Source organism: Setaria viridis, chromosome 9 (assembly GCF_005286985.2).
Source record: "Setaria viridis chromosome 9, Setaria_viridis_v4.0, whole genome shotgun sequence".
Lineage (NCBI taxonomy): Eukaryota > Viridiplantae > Streptophyta > Magnoliopsida > Poales > Poaceae > Setaria > Setaria viridis.
In genome coordinates, this window is record NC_048271.2 from 43032707 (window position 1) to 43057974 (window position 25268).

General features: G+C 45.1%; 1 protein-coding gene and 1 non-coding gene across 2 annotated transcripts; both read left to right on the forward strand.

The window, feature by feature from the left end:
• The first annotated feature begins 5447 nt into the window (after window positions 1–5447).
• Window positions 5448–5586, forward strand: LOC117841161 (small nucleolar RNA Z247). Its single transcript, XR_004637189.1, has one exon. It is a non-coding gene; the product is annotated as a small nucleolar RNA Z247 (small nucleolar RNA).
• Window positions 5587–15276: 9690 nt separating this feature from the next.
• On the forward strand, window positions 15277–17118 carry LOC117836695 (myb transcription factor 42). Its single transcript, XM_034716169.2, has 3 exons — window positions 15277–15766; window positions 15890–16019; window positions 16130–17118. The coding sequence occupies exons 1-3, from the start codon at window positions 15634–15636 to the stop codon at window positions 16833–16835; spliced, it is 969 nt and encodes a 322-aa protein (XP_034572060.1). The 5' UTR covers window positions 15277–15633; the 3' UTR covers window positions 16836–17118.
• The last annotated feature ends 8150 nt before the right edge of the window (window positions 17119–25268 follow it).

Here is a 25268-nt window from a genome sequence, read left to right on the forward strand (position 1 = left end):
ATCCTTCCATTTTTATCCCTAGTTAAATGCATATTGATCAATAAAATACACTTGCTACCCATCCTAGCACCAGCAATGATATAGAGGTAATATAGTCTTTATACTCCTCGCCTTAATTCTTGTGTGGGATCCAAATTAAATACCGTCCCCTAGCATTTTTCCCTTCCCATTCTCTGTCTTATGGGAGGGAAGGTATTGCCATGTGGCACATTCCACAATGTTTCCAACTTTAAGAATTTTGCCTCGCCTACTTATATCTATAAACTCTACATTCTTCCCTATTTTGTCATGATGAACCATGGTAGCTGTATAGTTTCTTGCCGTCTTGAGAGAATCAGAGTCTTCTACAAAGCCTCCCACAAGTACGCATTGCTTCTCTTTATCAAAAAAAAAAGTACGCATTGCTTCCGGTCATGGTCATGACAGATCCATGAGCTCATGTGTATATTGCATTATTTACACATCATGCACACACGCGTGGACTACTAGCTAGCTACTACTACCCACTACGTACCTACAAGCTAAGAATGGGCTATATACGCGTGTGCATGCATGCGATTACTGGCAAAAGACAAGTGTCACTGCTTTGGTATGATCGATGAGACAACTAACCTACACGTGTAGGCTGCGGACCAGGCTAAATCCTTGGTGCATCTCCGCCTCTCTGGCGCCAGAGATCATATCGACAGCCCTGGCCCTGTCCGGACGTGTGATGAATAGCATAATGCCGAATGCATATGTCGAGCACCCGGGCCAGCCCTTTTGATCGATGTGAGAGTGAGAAGGTCAATTGCACGTTTCCAACCCATGCCCCGTTCTCTGTTACCCTACTCGATGTCTCGGTCCGTACTCTGTGCTGTGATCAACTCTTTCGGTTTCCTCTCGTTTTCTCAGGGAAAAGTCAACTCTGTCATCCTCATCAATCATTTGCGTGATCGTCGATCGTAGCTCTATATGCAGATCAGAGAGCAGAGATGTGCATATATTCATTTCGTTTCGGTCCTGTACTGGTGTCTAGTCTAGCTGTTTCATTAATTTAGGCGCGAGATCGTCATTAGTTACGTTCTCTGTCAACAGGAGCCTAGCTACAGAATGGTCGATGGACGTCGGTTTCGTCGTGAACGGAACTAGTAGCCCCTCCAGTCATGAAAAAAAAAATGACGGAACCTCGTTGCGAAATGTCACAAGTTTTCTCTTGGATGGATGCGATGCATCTCACTGTTTAAACTTCAAACGTATTTTAATTTGTATCCTTTTCATAAGAGAAATTAAATCTGTACGTACGTCTTCGCTTTGCAACAAGTAGTGATGCTGCGAACGCAACAGATCATAGCGCTCGGCGGCAGGGACACTATACTACTACAGCGTACGACTAGCAAGCAAGCTTGGTCACGTTGATTCATTCGTAGGGCCGGGATCCACGCAGCGTGCGTGCATGGGGACGTCTAGAATACATACGACGCGGACGATTGGACGAACGTATACGAGCTGCAGCCGCACGCGTGACGATGGACAGACGACTACGCTGCTCCATTATTCCCATAAAGGCCGGCGGGTCCGGCCCGCGCGCATCAACTAATGGCGCCTGGTCGACGGAGCATGGGCCGCTCATCGCCTGCGCCACCGCTGGCCGGCCGACCCAGGCGGCCAGACCCCGGCCCGTCGACTTTCCTCTACACACACGCTTATGCTATGCATCATGCATGGCCATGGCCCTAGGCTTGCTAGTTTGCGAAAAGGACCCGTCAGTGATGATTGTGAATAGGATAGGTCGACCCGCACCATATCTATGCTGCCGTCCATCATCGATCGAATGAATGCTATTTGCCTATAGAAAAGTAGTTAAGCATGCGTCTACATACATCATACATATATGGAAACCAAATATCTTCCATGGAAGAAATGCAAACTATATATATAATATGCAACTGAAATCAACGAAGCTAACCTTTATTCTAGCCCTACTCCTAGTTAGCTTCATTCCCGGTAAGCTATGCACTCATGATGAGGCCGGGCACTCTATACGTGGGGCGTCGTCCGTCGCGCCCGTTGCGTGCGCAAGGTCGATCGGCTCCTGCGCATGCCCGCACGCCAAGTGCACTTGGTACATCCCGGCCGGCCGGCCGGCGGCGACCCCACGGCGGACGCGCCCGTCGCACCAGCCGCCGCCGCTAGCTGCATGCCATCCCTCCCCGGCCCAGTCCCTAGCTAGCTTCATTAGTGACCATCGATCCGTGCAGCAAGAGCATCAGGGCAGCTCGGAGTCGTGTACGTGTTTCCAGCTGTGTTTAGCTAGTTGATCGATCATATAGCTCCACCGGCAAGGAATTGGTGCCCGTAGTGTAGTCTAAGAGGGGGAAGGGTGAATTAAGCTAACTTAAAATCTTAACATATGGTTTCCACTACTTTTACATAAAACATAAACTAGATCATGCTATCAAGATGTGCAATTAAGGTTGATCTAGTGTGAAACCCTCGTCCAAAACAAGTTTTGCAACCTAGAACCAATCCTAGCAAAATACAAGTAAAACACACAAGTTGCAAGTATATAAAATGCGAAAACATAAGAGGTGAGGATGAGGGGAAGCAAACTCTTGACACGATGATTTATTCCGTGGTATCGGTAGGCACTAAGCCACCACTAGTCCACGTTATTGAAGCACTCACATAAAAGTATTGCTTCCCGATCATCAAGTCTCTTCCGGGACACCCCTTGACTTGCCACAAAGGCTCGGCCACTAAGGCTCACGCCAAGTTCCTCGGTCACCTTAATGCCGTCTCCACTAAGGAGCTTCTCCACGAAGGAAGGGGTCTTCACGTCCCCCGCACACGGTCGTCGACGCCACTCCACACCAAGTTGGAGGGTTGAAAACTTGCCAGCGAGCCACCAAAGCTCCAAGACACCGGCACACCTTGTACAGCTGTGGTTCACTCCTTGAACCGATCACAAGGTACGCACACCTTGCACTCTCTTTTCTCTAGGCCTATCTTAGCACTAAACACTCTTCTAAATTTGTGCTAAGCCTTTGAATAATCACTTAAGCACTTTTGGTGGTTTGGATGTCTTCTTGATGAGTCTTGATCTCCAATGGACTTCTGCATGCTTCAGCTTCATCCAGCAACTCCAAATGGGCGAGTGGAGGGGGTATAAATAGCCTAAGGCATCAAAAATCCGTTGCTCCAACGGCTAGTTAAAGTGTACCATCGGATGTTCCGATGGTATGCTTTTGGGTAGCATCGGAACATCCGGTGCTACTAGCCGTTGCCTCCCCACGCCCAGATTCCTCAAAGATTCCTCACGGACTCAATCCACCGATTGATCCGGTGCTTCATCTAGTGCCCATCGGATGAATCGGTGGGTGCTGTCCGTGCCCAAAACCTCTCTGGAAGTCTCTAAAATAAATATGCTTGCTCCAATGCTTCATCGACACAAATCATCGGAACATCCGGTGTTGCGCTTCATTTCTTCTTCATTATAGCCAGCGATTGGTCCAACGCTTGTAGAAACCAAGGCATCGGATCATCCGATGGTCAGCTTTGATTTGGCCTCCGCACAGTTGTACCAATTGCTCCGATGGAAGCTCCGATGCTTCCTCGCGAGCCATCGGATCATCCAATGGTGTCTTTTTTTTTTCTGTGCATCCCTAGCACCGACTGATTCGGTGGCTAGGTCTTTGGCTCACTGAATGAGTCGGTGACCAATACCTATTCACACTTTGCCAGGTCACCGATTGATGCGGTGGACCCTCCAATTGTGTCGGTGCAAATGCGTCGGTGACTGATTTCTTCATTTCTTCGCTTGTCTTTGATTGTGGTTGCTTCCTTAGGATCTAGAATACCTTCAAGATATGTTCTCAATACTTTGTAGTCCTAATGATCGTGTTGTCATATTAATCATCAAAATCACAAACTAATAGCCTACCGGGGCCACGTTCGCTACACCATTTCTAGAGAGAGCTATTAGCTGCTAGCTGCAAAAACCTACGACTTACACAGCAGGATCGGAGGCAGCAGCGTCCAGGACTTGGCCATGTGAGGGGTGGTTGCACTGTATCCCGGACGGCGACCGGGACAGCCCCACGGTTAGGGGTACTTCATTCGTCGATCGCTGACTATGGAAGAGATGACGACCTGGCTCTAGCTCCGGCTCTCCGGCCGGTCTGGTCCGCTCTACGGTGAGCTACTAATAACTTTCTTGTTCGTAGACCTGGCCAGTCGAAACTACGGGAACCTGTGCTATCCTGATGAGCCACATCACAGGTTTTATTTATTTTATTTCCATCAGCTGCTGTACATTGTACATATTGTGCATTAAAATTGTGTTATGGTACCTCCCCGGATCGGAGGAGTTATCTTAACGAAAGACAATCTAGTTACGTGTAATTGGAAGGGCAGTAACCAGTATTACTTTTGTTATAAGGATGAGATGGTTCAACGTCCATTCTTTGAGTGTCGGTTGGCTCGATATGGTCTGGGCAATTGTCACAGCCTCGCAGCGTGTGGCAAACGTGTGTTGGCATATGGCTGTTTCTTGGAGCAACAGCTGCACATGTTGGTCTTTGTGCTTGATATTTGAAAACAAACAAATTTCCTTTTTGGAGGCCATCTTGTCAATTACACATCGGTTCAGTATAGAAACCTATTTCTCAGGTTCTTGTTGTGGCAGCATCTCAGTATTAGCGATAGAGATATAATCTCTTATGTAAATTCTCAGGTTGTTCAGGACTCAGGTTCGGTTATAGATAAGACAATTTGTTTAGCTTTATCTCCAATATGTAATCTTACACAACCGAACCGGACTCCTAGCAACCGCCAATTGTAATCTGTCTGGAGTCTTTGAGATGCTCCTATATATTAACACGCAACCTATAGTATGCCAAGATAGGCAACTACAGTTCTACCAATTCTTTCATGGTAACCAGAGCAACCTCTTCCTAGATACATCTACTACTCACGCCTGAAACTCCACCGTGGCCGGCGCATCCTCTTCTCTCTCGGCTCAACTCGGGTCGACGATCTCGGAGAAATTCACGCGGGACAATTATGTCCTGTGGAAGGCGCAATTCCTCCCGGCTGTTCGTGGTGCTCAGCTCGTCGGGATCCTGGAAGGCATTGTGCCGGTGCCAAGCAAGATCTTGGAGATTGTGGTGGAAGGAAAGAAGCAAGAAGTCTCTAACCCCGAGTACGATTCGTGGGTAAGCAAAGACCAGCAACTCCTCAGCTACCTGCTAAATTCAATTACCATGGAAGTACTAGCAGGAGTGGCGACTGCGACGACCTCTGCTGAAGCGTGGAAAGCGCTGGAGATCATGTTCGCGGCGCAATCAAGAGCGCGGGTTACTAATCCGCGCATGCAACTGGCGACTCTGAAGAAGGGAAATTTGAGTACGTCAGCTTACTTCAACAAGATGCAAAATATCAAGGATGAGCTTGCAGCCGCTCGTAAGTCTATTGGAGATGATGAAGTTGTGGCGCATATTCTCAATGGTTTAGATTTCGATTATCATCCTTTTGTGTCCTCTATGCTTGGCCGTGGTGATGCTATTTCACATTCGGATCTGTACTCACAACTTATGGAGTATGACCTGCAGCTGGAGATGTTCCAAGAAGCGGGACAGTTTCAATCTTCAGCAAATTCAGCCTCTCGTGGTCGCGGTCTCAACCGTGGACGTGGAAACAGGGGTAGCAGTGGTGGCTGGTTTGGCCAAGGCCGTGGCGCGCTTGGTCAGGGACGTGGAGGACAACCACAAATCAGCAATAACAGTGGTGCCAATTCAGCCAAGAAAAAGGTGCAGTGTCAGATCTGCAAGAAAGTTGGACATGAAGCTCCAAGGTGCTGGTACCGCTATGATGATGATGATCAGCAATACAGCAAGACAGCAGGCGCTGCAGAAATAAGTTATGATTATGATACAAACTGGTATGCCGACAACGGTGCTAGATCATGTGACTAACGAATTGGAGAAGCTGACAGTACGTGACAAGTACACCGGGCGTGATCAAGTTCACACTGCCAGCGGATCAGGTATGAAAATTAGTAATATCGGGCATACAATTTTTTATACCCCTCATAAAAGGTTACATCTTAAGAATATTCTTCATGTTCCCAGCTCACATAAAAATCTCGTTTCCGTCCACAAATTAGCGTGAGATAACAATACTTTCCTTGAATTTCATACGAATTTCTTGAATTTCTTTCTTATCAAGGATAAGGACACGAAGAAAATCCTACATCAAGGTAGATGCAAAGGTGATCTCTACCCCCTAGCATTAGATTCATCTAAAGAAGGTCCAGGAAAACAATCTTATGAAGTTAACAAGTCGTCTACTTCTAGATGGCATAGTTGGCTAGGCCATCCAGCTATTCCTATTGTCGAAAGAGTGCTTAGTTCAAATAATTTGTCGTGTGCTAGTGATAAGAATTTGGAGTCTGTTTGTGATTCTTGTCAAAAGTCCAAGAGCCATCAACTTCCTTATTCTATTTCGAATAAAATTTCCAGTGCTCCGCTTGATCTGATTTATTCTGATGTTTTGGGACCAGCTCCTGTTTCAGTTGGCCACCATCTCTACTATGTCAGCTTTATCGACAACTACAGCAAATTTACCTGGATCTATATCTTGCGCCAAAAGTCTGATGTTTTTAGAGTCTTTCAAGACTTCCAAAATCTCGTCGAAAGAAAATTTAACAAGAAAATCCTTTGTCTACAATCTAACTGGGGAGGAGAGTATGAGAAATTAAATTCCTTTTTTCAGCGCATTGGCATTACCCATCGAGTATCCTGTCTGCATGCTCACCAGCAGAATGGTGCGGCAGAACGAAAGCACTGGCACATCATCAAGGTTGGTCTAGCTCTCCTTGCGCATGCTTCTATGCCATTAAAATTTTGGGATCAAGCTTTTCTCACTGCCACACATCTTATTAATCTGCTACCAAGCAAGGTCATAAATTATGAGACGCCTGCCGAGCGTCTTCTTCAAGAGAAGCCGAGTTATGAGAATCTGCGCATTTTTGGCTGCGCATGTTGGCCAAATCTTCGACCATATAACACCAAGAAGCTTTCTTTTCGATCTACCCGATGTGCTTTCCTTGGTTATAGTTCCATGCATAAGGGTTTCAAATGTCTCGACATCTCCACCGGCCGGATCTATATCTCACGCGATGTTGTCTTTGATGAAGCTGTTTTTTCGTTCGCAAAACTTCATCCTAATGCAGGTGCTCAAGTCCGCAAGGAAATTGTTCTTCTTCCTGATCATCTTCGTAATCCGGGGGATGAAAATTGTGTTGCTTCTGATATTACTAATGCTACTAATATTCCTAGCACAAGTGGTGATTTATAGGCAGATGGAGATTTGGTGGCAGAAGGGGTTCCTGGCGTTTCTCCCTTTGTTCTACTTCTGCCTGTAGAAGATCACGGCACGGCACTCCAGGAAGATTTGGCGGCAGAAGGTGCCGACGGCACAGCTTCTGCGCTTGCCGCGCTCGGCTCGCTCCTCGGCTCGCCTACAGCACGCGACGGCTCGCTCGGCGGCTCGCAGGTTGGCTCGCTCCTCGGCTCGCCCGGCTCGCACGGCGGCTCGCAGGTTGGCTCGCTTCTCGGCTCGCGCGGCGGCTCGCTCATCAGCCCGCCTGCAGCATGCACTAGTCCACTTGTCAGCTCGTCTGCAGCGTGCGCCAGCCCACGTGACAGCCTGCCGCATTGGGGGGCCCTCCGTTTCAGCTCCGTCTGGCGCGCCAGGGCCTCCCGTGCAAAATCCCTCCGCCGGATCCTTTGCGGCAGATGCGCCAGTGCTAGGATCTGGTTCTCTTGCTTCGTCTCCAGTACAACAACGACAAACCAGGTTGCAGAGTGGTATTGTCAAGCTGAAGAAAATGTATGATAGTATGATTCGTTATGGTTTCTTTTCCTCTACTGGTGAACCTGATTTTGTGCAAGAGGCTCTTGGAGATCCTAAATGGCGGCAAGCAATGCAAGAAGAATATGATGCATTAATACGCAATGGGACATGGCATCTTGTTCCTGATGACGCGGGCAGAAATTTAATTGATTGCAAATGGGTTTACAAAATCAAGAAAAGAGCTGATGGTAGCATACATAGATATAAGGCCAGATTAGTGGCCAAAGGTTTCAAATAACAGTATGGGATTGATTACGAGGACACTTTTAGTCCAGTTGTTAAAATTGCTACAGGTAGGCTAGTATTATCTATTGCAGTCTCTCGAGGATGGTGTCTTCGACAATTAGATGTACAGAACGCGTTCTTGCATGGTGTTCTGGAAGAGGAAGTTTATATGAAAGCAGCCACCAGGTTTTGAAGATCAGAGTAAACCAGACTTTGTTTGCAAGTTGGACAAAGCTATTTTTACTCGAGATTGAGCTCAAAGTTGATTAGTCTCGGTTTCATTGCCTCTAAGTCAGATACGTCGGTTGTTTATTTACAGAAAAGGGAATGTGATAATTTACATGCTCATCTATGTTGACGATATCATTGTTACAAGTTTATCATCAGAAGCTGTTGCGGCATTACTAGAAGACTTACGGAAAGACTTTGCATTAAAAGATCTTGGTGAGCTACATTATTTCCTGCGTATTAAGGTCAAGAAAGGAAAGGATTGCATACTTCTCTCTCAAAGCAAATATGCAAGTGACATCCTGGAGCGAGTTGGCATGACCAAGTGCAAGCTGTCTACTACTCCATTGTCGTCATCGGAAAAACTTTCGAGTCATGAAGGTGAACTGTTAGGTGCTGAAGATAGTACTCGGTATAGAAGTGTGGTTGGAGCTCTCCAATATTTAACATTGACACGGCCAGATTTGTCATATTCTGTGAATAAGGTTTGCCAATTCCTGCATTCGTCCACCACACTGCATTAGACTGCAGTTAAGCGCATATTGAGGTACATACAGTACACTATAAATTTGAGCTTGAAAATTCAGAACTGTTCGTCTACTCTTGTTAGTGGATTTTCAGATGCCGATTGGGCTGGAAGCGTTGATGACAGGAGGTCTACAAGAGGGTTTGCGATATTTTTCGGTTCCAATCTTGTGTCCTGGAGTGCCAGAAAGCAAGCTACAGTTTCTAGGTCAAGCACTAAAGCTGAATATAAATCCATGGCAAATGCAATAGCGGAGATAATTTGGCTGGAATCTCTGTTGGGCGAACTTGGAATAAGAATTAAAGACACTTCTGTGTTGTGGTGTGATAATTTGGAAGCAACATATCTGTCTGCTAATCTGGTGTTTCATGCTAGAGCAAAGCATATAGAGATTGACTTCCACTTTGTTCGAGAACGAGTTATGAATAAGCAGCTTCAGGTACGATTCATTCCTTCAGGTGATCAGCTAGCAGATGGATTTACTAAAGTTCTGTCTTTGCGCCAGATAATAATTTTGTGCACAATCTAAATCTTCAGTCAACAGAAGCTTCAGATTGAGAGTGGGTATTAGCGATAGAGATATAATCTCTGATGTAAATTCTCAGGTTGTTCAAGACTTAGGTTCGGTTATAGATAAGACAATTTGTTTAGCTTTATCTTCAATATGTAATCCTACACAACCGAACCGGACTCCTAGCAACCGTTAATTGTAATCTGTCTGGAGTCTTTGAGATGCTCCTATACATTAACACGTAACATGTAGTATGCCAAGATAGGCAACTACAGGTCTACCAATTCTTTCACTCAGTGCTTGGTGGTTGGTGCGGGTGGCTAGTAATTATAGTCATTAGTGTGCCTGTTTTCTCAGTTTTATGTATAAAGCCGTGCGCCACTCCGACAGAGGTTGGGAGACCTTCAAATTGTGCTATTTCTCATCTTGATGTAACTATTTGAATTTAATAAAGCTTCTCATTTCGAAAAAAAAAGTACATTATGCTGTTTATGCATGCATTGGCGAAGTAAGGGCCAAATATATGATGACCGATTGCACGCACCGGATCATATCAAACGGTTGCACGCAGGCAAATAAAGGAGCGGCCGCCAGGCACACGCAGCTTATTGCCCTGGCTGATCGACACTTGCCTGCATGCGAGAGGCGTCGTACACGACGGTGGCCGTGTCCCGTTAATCATGTGAAGGTTTGCATGCATGGCGTCGTCGTCGGTCGTCCGATCTCCGTTGGGTCCCGAGGGACCTTTCCGCCTATCTCCGATCCCTTTAGGACGTGTTAGGACATGTGACCAGGCCAGCTACTACACGTAAAGAAGTGAGCGTTGGGTGCGTGCGCTCATAAATGGACATGGTACTGCACGCCCAAAAAGTACGCGACAAAGTACAAGATGATTTCAGTACGTGCATGCCAACAACAACAAGCCGTGTACGTGTACGCGCAACTTGTACGTAGGAGTGTATACATTGTCGAGCAAAGAAAAAGAACACTTGATTATTGGCAAGTTTCCCCAAGCATGTATACATATGCGTGGCGCGATCCATGCATGGCAGCAGTGGTTGTGCTTTGAAGCCCGATCAATAATGTGGCGCGCAAATGCTGCGGCACCTAACGTGCATTTGTATGTGCACGTTGTTTCCTTGCTCGCTGCCAGCTCCGTTTTGGATGGTTAAGGGACCCTCCAACATTATCATCCCACAATAATGCAAGCTAGCCTAAGTAAATATCTATATCTCCACTAACTTAATTATTAAACGCAAGTTATCACCTGCTACTTCCTCCGTTTTTGAAAATATATATGATGTTAATTAGGGCAACCAATTAATTCATTTTTGAACTAAGAGGTAGTATAGTATGTGTACCAATTCAAATATATCACTTGATTTGAAAAAAAAAGCCCGTCAGTGTTTGAACTTTGAACGACACATGTGCTATATATTTCAGCTTCGATTTGCAGTGTCTGTAGTCTATACCAACCTACCTGTATTTTTCTTTTGCATGCTGGATAGTATTTCGTGGAGATAATTTTGCTAGGTTTTCTTGCATGTTTTGTTTTGACAGTTAGATCCTCAGGTTTGTTAAGTATCACATCATCCATCCAACAACGACATAACTTCGCGTTAGCATCACATGCTGAATAGGCGTTTTGGAGCTTTGCCGGTTTGCCCATCACCTGCTCTGATATATATCCTTGTCAACCGGCAGTCACATCAAAATGTTCAATGATTATATATATGTGCAAGCAGCCCGAGCTCCATTTCTAACTATATTTTTTTAAAAAGAAAGAAGGCTCTTTTCATTGTAAGTACTACTATGGATATTCAAGGAAATTCCCCTTGGAATGGTAGAATACATATTGAATATTGAAGCACAAAATAGCACCCCCTGGCACGCACGCCTTGATTATTTACGAAGGAAGCAGGACTCGAACACATGCGAATAACATGGTTGATCAAGTAGAGCCATATGTCATTGAGAACACCTGATTGCATTTGAAGCTATAAACACATAGTTGTTGAGTGCCATGTCATGGATTTTATAGCTTTTCTGTGTGTGTTTTCTTACCCCTACTTTGAAGTGCAATTGTATTTTTGCCTTCGTTTTTCAACTTTGTGTTTTTGCCTTTGCTATTTACAACTCAACATGATTTTGCCCTTGATTTTTGTACATTCCCCCCCACAAAAATGGTTTTATTTACAAGTCAAGATGAATCCCGGCCCCCTTTTCCCCCCAAAATACTTTTTTGTGCCAATGATTAACATTTAAAATCATGTTCTTTTTATACACACAAGGAGTTTTTGCATGTTCTATGCAATTCCTTTTCTCTTGCAAGGAGTGCGTATGCAATCCTAGACCAAATAATCAAATGCAGGTCTTAAACTCTTGATAACATATAACATATTATAGAACATTATCACAAAGCCTGATGCTATACTAAACTAGACTATACAATATCATATCTTGTCAATCAAATGCTTGCTGGCCCATGACTTTTGTCCAAGAAAAAAAATCAAAATGCTGAACTACTAATAACTGGATTGTACTGTAACGTACGCCTAATCAATTTTCGAGCACTGTAGCGAGCGAGATGCTTTATCGCTACATTGAGTTCTTCACGGGTTCCTGTTTACAACAGGAGTTGTGTAGGGAAGCTCATTAAATCATCAACCGTACGTCCACCTAATTCCCGTCAAAAGGAAAACAAAGACTGCCCGATGAATGATGCAGTTCAAAAAGAGTTCAAAATTAAATAGTAAATTGTTTATGGTTGACATACTGCTTGCATATTTACATATGTATATTGTCCAGAAAATAGACTAAACCTTTTCACATGCTAGTTGCTCAATCCAAGGCTTGTTCGAAAGCAAAAGCAAGTGCTACTTAAAATTTGCTTTTCTGAGATCAATAAACAAACGAACACTCTCTCTATAACTAATGTGAGACACCACCACCCTGTGGAATCGAAGGCGCCGTGCAGTGAAACTAAAGTGAAGAGCCATATCTAATAAGTTGTCCCTCAAAAACATAGTGCTAAACTGCTAATTCATCAGTAGAACAATCTTTTTTGTGATGGATAACAACACATCAGATAAGAAATTAACTAAACGCCACGTGCCATGTCGGCGTCGAGAACATCACACGTAACAAATAAAGATGATGGAGCACGTATACACAAAAAGGCAGAAATTAAAAATGGACCAGAACTTGGGAAATTAAGAGGAAATGATCGAGACGAGAGCATGACCGAACATATGTGTTCACTTTGCGTGTTAACGAGATTTCGTCGTACTTCTTAAGTAGGGTTAGCTAGGGTACGTATAAGCAGGAGCAGTGAAGTTAGACGTTTTGCATGGCGCGCAGGTATCGCGTACGTCACGATCGGCCTGAAAAGAAGCTTTGCTTGTGAGTGTAAGCAGCTACATAAGCATGCAACAGTTACGGCCGGGCATCTCCATCGGACAGGACGTAACGGGCCGGGTGCACGTACGCATGCCACTGTATATGCCATGTAGATGAATTAATCACTGGGACACGCACACGTAGTACATTACGTAGAATATATAATGACATGAATGCATGCTCCATACGATATTTACGTAAGTGCGTGATAACACTTGCTAGCACGCAACACACACGCACTTACACTCCATCCGTTTCCAATTATATATATAATTCGTTCACTTTAATTTTGTCTTAGTCAAATTTTTCTAATTTTAACTATATAAAGATAATTGATTATAATTTAAAATTTTAACTTAGAAAAACTAGAATTTGAAACTGAGGAAGGATTAATCGACGTGTCCAATCTAAATTTCACGTCATAGATGCAGCCAATTTCCTTTTCTGTTACGAGAGAGTATGTAAAAAACAAATCCTCGTTCTCTGTTTCACTCAAAGCTGTCAGAGTACACGCATAAGTACACATCAGGAATCACCCAATGCAAAAGAGCTAATTTTACCTTGACGCCTAGCAAGAAAAGTATGCAAGAACACTTTGCTTTTGGCTGCACTGTGGTGCAGTGGTTAGTTGCTTGCAAGCGGAGGTGTTCACACAGTGATCTGATCTCTAACAAGTAACAGCACATCATGCTCACAGTACGTAGCGCGTACACCCCGGCGCGGCCCTCCTCTTCCATCAAAGGAACTGTCCAACACCTTTTTCATGCCCTGTCACTGTGACCATTCATGAGATTCTCGCTGCTGCAACCTGTACGCCCGGCCCGGCCAGGCGATTGCCTAGTCGATGATCTTGGATATTTTTTTTTTCATGGGAAAAGCACAGCAAAGACTTGCGTGTCAGTACATACGCACAGACGGATACGAAGTCGTTTTCCTAGAGGGAAATAAGAAAAAGAGAGTGATGTTTACAGCAAAGTGAATGTCGGATGCAACCCACAGGGGCATGCAGGCCATGCAAGATGTGCCTTTTATGTACCTTTCTCCAGATGTGCATGGCAGGTAACTTGGATGAAAAGGATTGAAAATAGCTATTAATGTAGTGAGAAAAAATTAAGCAGTGTATTACTATACCTAGTTCTCTCTATGCCAAAAAACATAACTTAATCAAATGTTCCACAACTATCGTGTGTCATCTGATTGGATAAGGACGTTCGAGATGGAAGGATCGCCAAGAATAATCCCAAATATGTCCCGAAACAAAAGCACCACTCTCACATGCCCTGCTAGCAACTATGGCGTGTTCCACGATGTTTTATTAATTTATTTGTTGCACTAACCAACCAAATTGCCTACACAATTACGTAGCAAGGTCTGAAAAATACAAGATTGCGCTATACAACTCTATTGACCGGCTATAAGTGCAACTGTCACTACAAGGAATTCAGTTTTGCCAACATAAATTATATAAGGACAAACATCTATAAAACACAGTTCAGTTTTGCCTACAACTCAACAGCATGCTAGCTGATATGATCCACTAAAGTTGTTAGTTAAATAAAGTTTGACCCAGCATGCTAGCTGTATTCGTTCTAGAAACGACACACATCTATGTTTGAGAACGGAGGGAGGAGGAGTAATGATTAGGGATCGTCAATAGCTCACTCGGTGAAGTAGAGGCTTCCCTCACTCGAATTTCTTAGCCATTAGATCTAAAATCGGTGGCTCGGATCAACTCCCCCTCTCTACCTTATCTCCTCCCCCAACCTCCCCCACCAACCCTGCTGCCTCCTCCCTCACGCCGCCCGCTGCCTCCTCCCCGCTGCCTCGCCGGTGTCGTCCCTAGCGCCAGCGAGGCCCGCTCTCCCACCGCCGCCCCTCCCTTCTCGTCCGCCCCCGTCCCTCCCCTGCTGCCGTCAGCTCCATCGCCCCCCCTCCCCGCCCCAGCACCGCCTAACCGCCGTGCACCGCCGCCCCGTCGACGGCGCCCTCGCCGCCGCGCCTCACTGCCCCCACGCCCGCCACCTCTGCCAGGCCGGCCTACCGCCGCCAGCCCTCCCTCTAGGTTCGTTGGTGAGTTCCCAACCTCGAAACTCTAAACCCCGAACTCCCTAATCTTGTCGGAGCTCAAATCCCTGTGAGGAAAAATCGAGTGAGGAAAGGTCATATTTCACTTGGGTGAGATATAGCTTTTGCCAATGATTACGAGAAAAAGCAAGGTCAGTGAAGATATCATGCATGAGCAAGAAACAAGAAGAAAAGGTGGCGAGAAATTAAGAGCTAGCAGGAAGGGTGGGGGGTCAACTGCCCCACCACAGCTGTGCGGACAGTTACGAGAGAAAAGGAGAGCGAGCCCCCCTCCTGCAGCCTATGAACACGCACCGGCGAAGATTGCCTTATCATGACACGATTCATGACCAAACTTTTTATCTAATAATTTCCGGCCCGGCGGCCTTCTTCTAGCACGCTTGCAAACAGCTAGCAAGATTATAAAGCGAGGCCAGCAGGCCGCGCTGTGCAACCGTGCGACGCAGAGCCATGTGTGGGCGCGCGCCATCGCTCCACTTGTAATTTGTAAAGGCACTACCACCCCCAAGCGCGGAGGACGCCGCACTGTGGCGCCACCTACCTGAGAGCGACCTCCCTCTTCCCCTCGCTCGCTCCAAGCAGCTCACAGAGGCCCTCTCTCCTGCTGGCATCTTTTATATCCCTTCTCCTGCTGGCCTCTCTTCTTCCCCCCTGCCTGCCACCATCATATCTCGGCTTCCATATAACGATCGATCATCGTCAAGGTCGTCGGTTGGCGGCGCACGCAGAGGCCGACCAACCGGACATCGACCGACTGGCCGGCATGGCGAAGCAGTCGTGCTGCCACAAGAAGAAGCTGAGGAGAGGGCTGTGGTCGCCCGAGGAGGACGAGAAGCTCATGAACCACATTGCCAAGTACGGCCACGGCTGCTGGAGCTCCGTCCCTAAGCTCGCAGGTATTACTTGTACCTGCACAGAATTAGTCTAGTAAGGCACTCACAAGCACAGTTTGGTAGTGTAGCTACTCTCGGCTAAATCTGAAGTCGTGCATTGTGTTGTTGGTTGGCTAATTTGTTCAGGACTTGAGAGGTGTGGCAAGAGCTGCAGGCTGAGGTGGATAAACTACCTGAGGCCAGACCTCAAGAGGGGCACCTTCTCGCAGGAGGAGGAGGACCTCATCATACACCTCCATTCCTTGCTGGGAAACAAGTAAGCTGTCGTGTTTCTGTCTGGCAACTTGTCAAGAATGCTCTGCAACATGCATGGCGGCGGCCAACAGTGGAGAATCTAATGAACTTATTGTACGGTGGCATGGCCAGGTGGTCTCAGATTGCGGCGCAGCTGCCCGGCCGGACGGACAACGAGGTCAAGAACTTCTGGAACTCGTACATCAAGAAGAGGCTCAGGGAGCGCGGCATCGACCCCGCCACCCACCAGCCGCTAGCCGAGCCCGCCGCCGCCCCCTGCCGCGCGGTGTTCGGGGACGTCGTCGACCTCATCCCGCCAACGACGACGCCGCTTCAGGCGCCACTCGCGGCGGACTCAATGCCGCTGGACGGCGTGAAGCTCCCGCTGGACTGGCCCGTCGCCGGCACCGCCGCGCCGCCCCCGTCGTCGCTGTCGAGGTCGTCATGCTACCACCAGCTGCAAGGGGCCTGCTTCGACATGGACGCGCTGCAGCAGCACTGCGCCGCAGCCGCCGTCCCGGCGGCGCCGGTCGTCCCGTCGGCGTCCAGTTCCAGCACGCTCACCTCGATGGCAGAAGCCGAACACTGCAACGCTAGCGTCGCCGGCGCCGACGGGCTCCCGTGGCTGGAGCTCGGACCGAACGCCGTGGCCGACGCCGGCCACGTCGACAGCTACGCCGGCGCGCTGGACGAGCTCAGGTGGTCGGAGTACTTCGACGCCGCCTTCCAGGCCGCCGCGAGCCAGCAAGGCGCCCTGCAGGCTGGGCAGTGCGTCTACAGCGGCAAGGACGACGTCGCGGTGCACTTCGACGTCCATGGCCTGAGCAACTGGTGCTAATCCATTCACTCAAGAAGAAACGGTTCATCGCTGTGAATTATTACTGGCTGTTAAGCCTGATCAACGGAGCATTTCACCTGGTGTTACTTATTTTTCCTTCTTCTTAATTGTCCTGTTGCTGTTGATATGAGCAGCGAATTCGTTCGTGTGATGATGATTACAATTCAAGTGTTACCACACATGTAAAGTACATATACGATGTTAATCGGTAAATACCTGCAGAGAGAGGAGAAAGAGATGAACGGGCCAAGGTTAAATAAAATGGGAATTATTATTTGGATTAGCTCAGCATAATGTATAATGTATATTGTATGCGTGCATGTATTTGACTTCATCTTGGGGTCCCTGCTTGCCCTCGTTTTGTCGTTTCTGCTTTGTCCATTAATGATATTTTGGTCCCATTTCTCGGGTTGATCTGTGGATGCAACAATGTACGTACGTACTTCCATAATTTAATACCTATCCAGTATTCACGCGACTAGCAAGAATAACCGGTTTACGTTAGTTCGGATGGTAATCATGGAGTTTTGCTGAACTAAACGATCTTCCTATTGCTAATAAGATAATCTTTTTTAAGTCTTCCCATTAAGCCTCACGAGACATGTAGAAAAATAGAAATACTAAAAATCTCAAAAAAAAAATCGGGGTCGTAAACTTGACAGCAATGGCTATTATATTAAACTAGTACCCCCTAGCCAATAATTTCGGGAGACATTAGCATTCTAAATTCATGAAAAAATAGGATCCATAGCTAACAATAAAATATTTTTACCCCCCTCTCTCATTTGTTAACATATTCTAACACAATGCTCATAAAACATATACTTATTTTTATTTGCTTACGTTAGATTTGAGTTAGCAGTTACTCTATACAATACACATTTTCATCCACATCTATAGTTTTCACTTTTCATCACAAATCCATATTTGTTTGACATGTGTCTAATTGATCAACCCTTAGGTTAAGCTTTATATGTTTAACATGAAAATTGGTATTCTCATCCCTTCCTCCATACATGTACTGCCATGGTGTCGCCGGTGGCCATCGAGGTGGTGTTCATCGCCATTGATCTTGACTTGATCTCTAGTGAGGTAGACATAAAGTATGAGTATATTGGTATGATGCATTGGGGTGGGACTTTGATCCCCATTGTACCGTGATGGTGTTCCCGCATCCACGACGAGTTCGTTGCTGGTGGAGCTAGGGATTATGTTATTGGGTGGCTTCTTTCAGCTCTCGATTGCAGCTGCGCTAGTTCTGGATTTTCTCCGTCGAGTTTGAGCAGGAGGTTGTCTATGTGCTCCAGTAGACCCAGATGCGTCTTGGTGGTGGTGTCGGGGTGTTGGCTGTTGGCTCTTGCGGCGATCCAATACTTTGGGTATGTTTCATGATTGACTTCTTTGTAACTTTTAGTTATTCCAGTGACTTCTATGTAAAATAATGGCGGGGTTTTACCCTCCCCGAAAAAGTAGGAAAAGCCCTCGTCGGAAGAAAACAAATCATATTGCCTAGGGGAACGAAAACGGTCGTCGGTCATGTTAATCTTCATGCACAGCGCCGGCGATCGTCTCTCTTCGTCAGTTCAATGATTAGATTAGCACGAGGCGCAGAGCGCGGGAGTACGTAGGCCAGCGAGCAAGGGCGGGAATAGCACGAGTTGCAAAGCGAGCGTATATCCTGTGATCCTTCCAGGGAGATCACGCCTTTCTGGATGATGAATAAAGATGCATGGACACACAGGCAGCCGCGCTCTTTCGGCCGAAAGCAAGCGCGCGCAACGGGCAGGCAGCCGGCTCGCCGGCCGGTACGTTCCCGTTTGACTTGGAGGCGTACGTCGTCCAGGGCACGGGCGGCGCACGGCATCGCCATGGCTGGCGGACGTATCGTACGTGTCCGCGGGTTCACGGATAGGACAAGGATGCATGCGCGATGCACGGTGGTGGGGAAGAAACTGCTACTACTACTGTACGTTTGGAGCGTTTGTTATCTAGGCGTTTTGTTCCATGCGTGCATTTCTCACGGGCAAAAAAACATCAGCATTCATTAGCGAGGGAGGGAAAGTAGTAGCCGAGTGCGACAAATTGACATGTATATATGCACCATGTTGTGGTCCAGTTTTGGAGTGGAAAAAAATGCCAACTTAGAGCAAATACCGGTACCGCCACCACGTCATCATATTTTTTTTTAAAATACCCATTTTAACGGGTCCACGGTACAAATTGAGCCGGTTTTGACAGTTTGGGTGAAGCCCCGTTTGGATCAGCTAGACATGTAGATTATGATTACGATTTTCGAAAGCTCTAGCTGATCCTGATAAAATAGACTAGGTTTGACAATCTTTGCTCAAAGTGTTCCAATCTCATGAGTTGCCTCCCCAAAAGCTATACCAGCTAGGTGTGTGGAAAAAAGATCCAACTGCCCATTGGATTTTCTAGGAAATTACCCACCATTACTATTCACCAATCTCGCATCCTTTCCACTCCCGCTAAGGCCGGATTCTCATGGATTGAGAGGGATCATAGTGCGCAACCGAAAAAGTATGGTGGACATTATAGAATATTGATATTCAAAAGCAACAAAACTGCTCCTACAATTTGAGGACCCAAACCGGGGCCCCAACTTTTACAGTAGTCCAGCTTTGAATAACAAACCACAAGTTATAAGTCAGCTTTCCATAATCTCTTAACCAATCTCAACGGGACCTACATTGTCTTGAAGTTGAAGCTAGAAGAAGTTAAACAAATAACTTAGAGCTAAAAATGGACTTCCCCACGCAAGTCACGACCTGAATAAACATTATGCATGTCATCAACGCAACGGTGTCAATAAAATAAAAGATGCTCGTTCAAAGATTTCTTTCACAAAATAAAAAAAATAACAAATAAAATCTAACAGGAAACATGCAACATGGACGACATGGACTTCTCCAAATTAAAGAGTTGAAGGTGGCACAGGCCGGCCTTAACAACCACCCTTTGCACTGCGTCGTCGCCTTCCCTGAGGCCCTGGCGAATCAACCTGAGCCTCTCGCTTTCGCCTTTCCCTCGCTTTCCTTTCGCGCTGCTCACCACACAGTAGTGCTAGCTAGTGCAGTAGCTGAGTGAGGTGCCGCATGCGTATGGACACTGGTCCATGCACGCAGGCCGTTTGCGCGCGATACTAGACACATAAGCTAGCTAGCGACGGCACGCGTACTAACAGTCTAACACCTATCCAATTCTCTCCACGGATGTGGGTCTCGCCCTGTCCTTCACATGCACATGCGCCGGTCGATCCATCCGTGCCTGATTAATTGCTTGTTGGCATGCCGCACCTGCTGGTCCCCGGCGGCCGGAGCTCTCTCCTCCATCAGTCTCGCTGCTTCGTCCGTCCTGTGCTTTCATATGCAGTAACCGAAATGTACTTATGTTTACTATGAGATTATATGCCTTTTCTAGTCCCTACTGTTACTGTTAGCATGTACGACAGTACTACGTACGAAGACTTCTCTCTCCTGCTTTTTCCCCCCGGCCCCTCTCCAGTCAAGCAACTTGCATTGTAAGATTCCTGGGCCCTAGCAGTGACCAGGTGCTGACAAGTGCGCCATGTCAGCAAATCACGTCTACTACAGTGCCACATCAAACAAAACCTGCAGAGTGGTTTAGTTAGGAGCTGAGCAGGGGTTTATTATTTGCTCCGGTTTTGAGAAGTACTCATGCGTTATGCTATACTAACTGTGGTAAACTTAAATATTTTTGTTTTTATTTTTCTTACAAGGATATAATATGTATTTTGCCCCGGTAGTCTAAGTAGCAATTAATGCAACTAGCAAGCTGCTTCGAACGCTTGTTCAGTGTCGCGGGTACTCTTTTGTTCTTCTAGTTGAGTCAGTGTCTCTATTTGGTGAATTTGGCCATGTCAGTTGAGTCCGGGAATCGGGCGCTGGCCCATGTCGCAGTCGAGCTACCACATGAAAATAAGAAAGCACGGGGTCGATGCATGCAAGCGCACCGCATGAAAATTGACAACTCTCCTTTCGAAGACAAATTTCATCAAAATTTCTGGCACTTTCTGCAGGGTAGCTAGAAGCCATGGATGCATGTAATGTATATAGCTGCTTGTACAACGTGTTTCTGGAAGGAGAGGCGGAGGCGCGCGCGCGGAAACCTGCTCGATACAGCGTTCAATGCGTTCCGTTCAGGATAAGGGCGCTGCTCATCCTCCTGATCGAGTCCTCGTTTAGTAGCACCAGTCCATCAATCCATACTCCCGAGCTAATATTTTTAAAATTATTGTATTTAAAAATTAAACTCTTAGCTAATAATCAAAGTTGTTTACATAGTACTCTCTCATTCTTTTCAATACTTCAACATAATACTCATATAGATGTGTATTTATCTTTATCCGGTCATCATTTATTTTTAATTAATAATCACTCTATACACTTTTTCATCCACGTTCACACTTTTTTCATTTTGTATCACACCTCCATACATTGTGTTTAGCATAAAAATCAATATTTTTCATATTTCCACACATACATGTATAAATGGTCTACATGTTGTGATGAGAACATCCCACCGGTTACACAAGACCATGCATATACACAAGCACATGTGTATGAAGGACCAATTACAGCCAGCCGTGCTAAGAAACTCCAACACGAGGTGCATGCTTTCCTTTCTGAAATTAACTTCAACATACTTGAGAATTCTATACTACTTAAATCCTTTACATGGGTTGTTATTAAGTTTACACATGAAGAGGTGGGTACCGCACTACATGAAGATGAAACGCAACAATCAAAGCAAATCATGAGAAACGGACCAACAAGGAACGTTTGGATATGAGTGGATCAACCTAATGAAGCCAAACGTCCAGATTGTTCCTGTTTGAGCGGTTCGGACCTGCATAATAAATCAGTCATAATTCTTGATTCCCGATATCTATGGAGGTGAATGAGTAATTGATGGAATGGGCTTCAAGTCTACTTTCCAATGTAATAAACCGCATGTCCATTGGACTTCCCAATAAGGAGTTATGCCCGATTTAGTGAAAACTGCACAGAAGCTGAGAAGACGCACGGGATTCAAAGGTCACCTCGTGAATGCTTCACCACTTGACCTTCCACCTTCCAACGTGGAGAGTTCAGTTCATACCTATCTAGGAGGGTTGTTCCTAGTATAAATAACCCCTATGTATTACAAGAAAAATAAGTTAAATTTTGATGAATAGATAACCTCATATGGTTTTGCAGTTGAGCTGTTGAGTGCCTTGCACACCCTTATTCTTCCCTGTTCTTCGAGGACTTGTGAAGAGATCTCTCTGAGGTCCCTAATTTGTGCTCTACGACTTCCAGTTAGACTACACCGTTTTATGTAGATTAGCCCCAAATATTGGTTCTATGATCGTTCGGTGATTGAGTCGAAGTCTTCAAGGTTTCAGTGCCTCTCACCCTGGCGCTTGATCGCATCCACCCCGGATCGTGATTCTGTGCTCGTCAGAGATCGAGTCGGAGTTCTCTTTGATGCCTCTCTCTCCCCGTCACTTGGTCGCATCACCCGCTGCTTGCAGCAAGTGCAGCAAGTTATCCTTGTTATGAAACCTACTGCCGTGAAGATCAGGCCATCCCAAGGACCTTGCTTGTATGGTCTCTATCATGTTGACACTCATCATGCATATATACCTTAACTTAGAATTTCTATATTAACATTGACATAAATAGGTAATTTAGAATCATATATTAGTCTACTATTGAACATGTTTGTATGATGGATATGAAGATAATTAGATTAAGATTTAGGTGTTTACTGTATATTATTTTTAATAACGAAATACGTGGGTAACATGGATTCAAATTAAGAATGATATTTTAAGTTATACTTTATAATGATATGCGTGAGTAAATTGGATAAAAATTATAGGGTTACTTTAGATTATTTTTTATAATGGTAGAGCTCAATAATTTAGATATAGATTTAGGATTTATTTTAGAACATTTTCATAATGATAGTGGTGGGTAACTTTTTAGAAAATATAATATACTAACTATTAGAGTTTATAGAATTGATGTTTGATGTTTCTGATTTTTGGAATTTCTAGCATTTATTTTTCTTCTAGCGTGTCTCGTGAGAACTAATGCAAATGAGGTCGCATTGCTACAAAAACTATTACCTTGAGCTACATCTCATTTGTTAAATATTCGAACACAATACTTATATAGATATATACTTATTATCTTCATCCAATTGTGATAAATTTTAGTTAGTAATTACTCTATAATGTTTTCATCCACATTTATAATCTTTAACTTTTCACTTTAAATCACATGTATGCAATTGAATTTGTTTAATGGATCCTAAGTTTGAGCTATAATTTTAACATACAAATATATATTCTCATCACTTCCTCTATATCTTTATAAATGGTGATACACATCATGCGTATATACCTTAATTATTATATCATATACCAATAGTGTAAGAAATAGATGATTTAGAATCACACATTAGTGTATATATTTTTAATTAAGGTGATTTGTATTCAAATTTAGGGTTACCTCATGTTCTTTTTAATAATGGGCATATGATTTTCATTCATATCCCAGGAACATTTCCACACCCATAAAAATTAAGTTAAGTCCATCCAAAAAGGAAAATAAGGTCTGAATTGTAGGCTGAAGAAGCATTCATGTGACCTGGCAGGAAAGTGGTAGTCGTGTAATTCAGTCACTGGGTAATATAGATGAAAATTTAAGAGTTACTTTAAGTTATTTTTTAAGTATTAGTGGTGAGAATTAGTTGCAAATTTAGGGGGTTATTTTAAATTATTTTTATAATGGTATATGTGGGTAATTTTGATGAAAATTAGGGGGTTACTTTAGTTTATTTTATATAATAGCAGAGATGGGTAGTTTAGATATAGATTTTAGGGGGTTACTTTAGGTTATTTTCATAATGGCATAGGTGGGTAATTTTTTAGAAAATATATTAGATCCAATGGCTATGATGATTTGAATTTACCGATTGGTGGCTAGTTATTTTGAGTTTTTTAGAATTTCTAGAATTTTTCTTTTTTTCTAGAGTATCCACCTAGTATTCTAGGTGACTTGGAGGTTTCAAAAAGGAACTCCAATTAGTAATAATAAGATGGGCTGGGCTGGTTATTGGTGGGTTGTGGTAGCTAGCATGTGGAAAGCAAATGGGTCGGAACAGGAGAGTTCGGCCGGAAGGGTGCTAGAAGGGAAAGGGATGGGCCTAAGTGATGGATCGCACCCTACTTAGGAGATGAGTTTTCTTGAGGATGACACCAAAGAAGAGCCCACCTTCATGTGTTTTGATAAATCCAAAAAAGAATACAAGAAAGAAAGAAGAAGGAAAAAAAAAGGAAAAAAGCTGTCAACTACGGTTCTAACAACCTGACGAAACAATCTCTACCTGAACCTCTTTGCGCTGATCAACAGATCACTAGGCCAGCTGAGCTGCCGCATGCATGGTCCTGGCAGAGGCAGGGCGATCAATGTGGGTCTCTCCTTCACATGTGCACACCCATGCCCCCACCTCCTGTCTCGTTCTCCCTACCTTTTTTTTATGGAACTCGCTCTCCCTACCTGGAGGCCATGGACTTCATGCATCTGTAGCAGTATCAAATATCAATGATATCGTGCTCGCTGTCAGAGTCAGATTGTATATGCTTCCATGAGGTAATCGGTAACTGAACTGTACCTATGTTTACTCGTCTACCAAGCTGCTGGTCCCTTATCTCTGCTCTTAGTATCACTTGTCAACTCTCTCCTGCTTTTTTCTCCAGGCAAAGTTGAAGATTCCTCGGTGCTAATCATGAGTACAAGTACTGGATCAGTCGATATCCCACGGACCTGAAGATGAGCATAAACGTAACACCAATGCTGCACATGTGTAGCTCCTGGCTGATCACGGAGTTAGTTCTTCACTTGTGTTATCGTCTAGGCCTGTCTGTTTTTATTTTCAGTGTTTATCATTACTCGGCTGGGGCTCCAACAGTTCCCGTGAATCAGTCCAAGCATGTCGTAGTCGAGGCCACAACATGTGAGGAAGAAAGCAAACGCTACGACTTGTACACTTGTGTCTTGGTCTTGGATACATTCGTGGTAATTCATGGCAACTTTTTGGCATTTTCTACAGAGGGGTAGCCACAGCCCACAGCGGCAGCATGCACGTTTTGTAAACGAAATGATGGCTCCAGAATGATTGATTAGTTAATCAAACAAAAGGAACAAAAGCCGGAGACCAAGATCGTCCCACTGAAAATTTGGAGAATAATCAAGCAGTAACACTTACTGGTAGCTAGTTGAAATTGCCGCCTGCAAGGGTATGAACTGAATTGGAAGCTGGCATGTCATGGCAGCCTCCAGGTCTCCAGTTGAATAGGTGATGATGATTCTACAGCAGCGAGGGTCGATGGCAGGTGCCGTG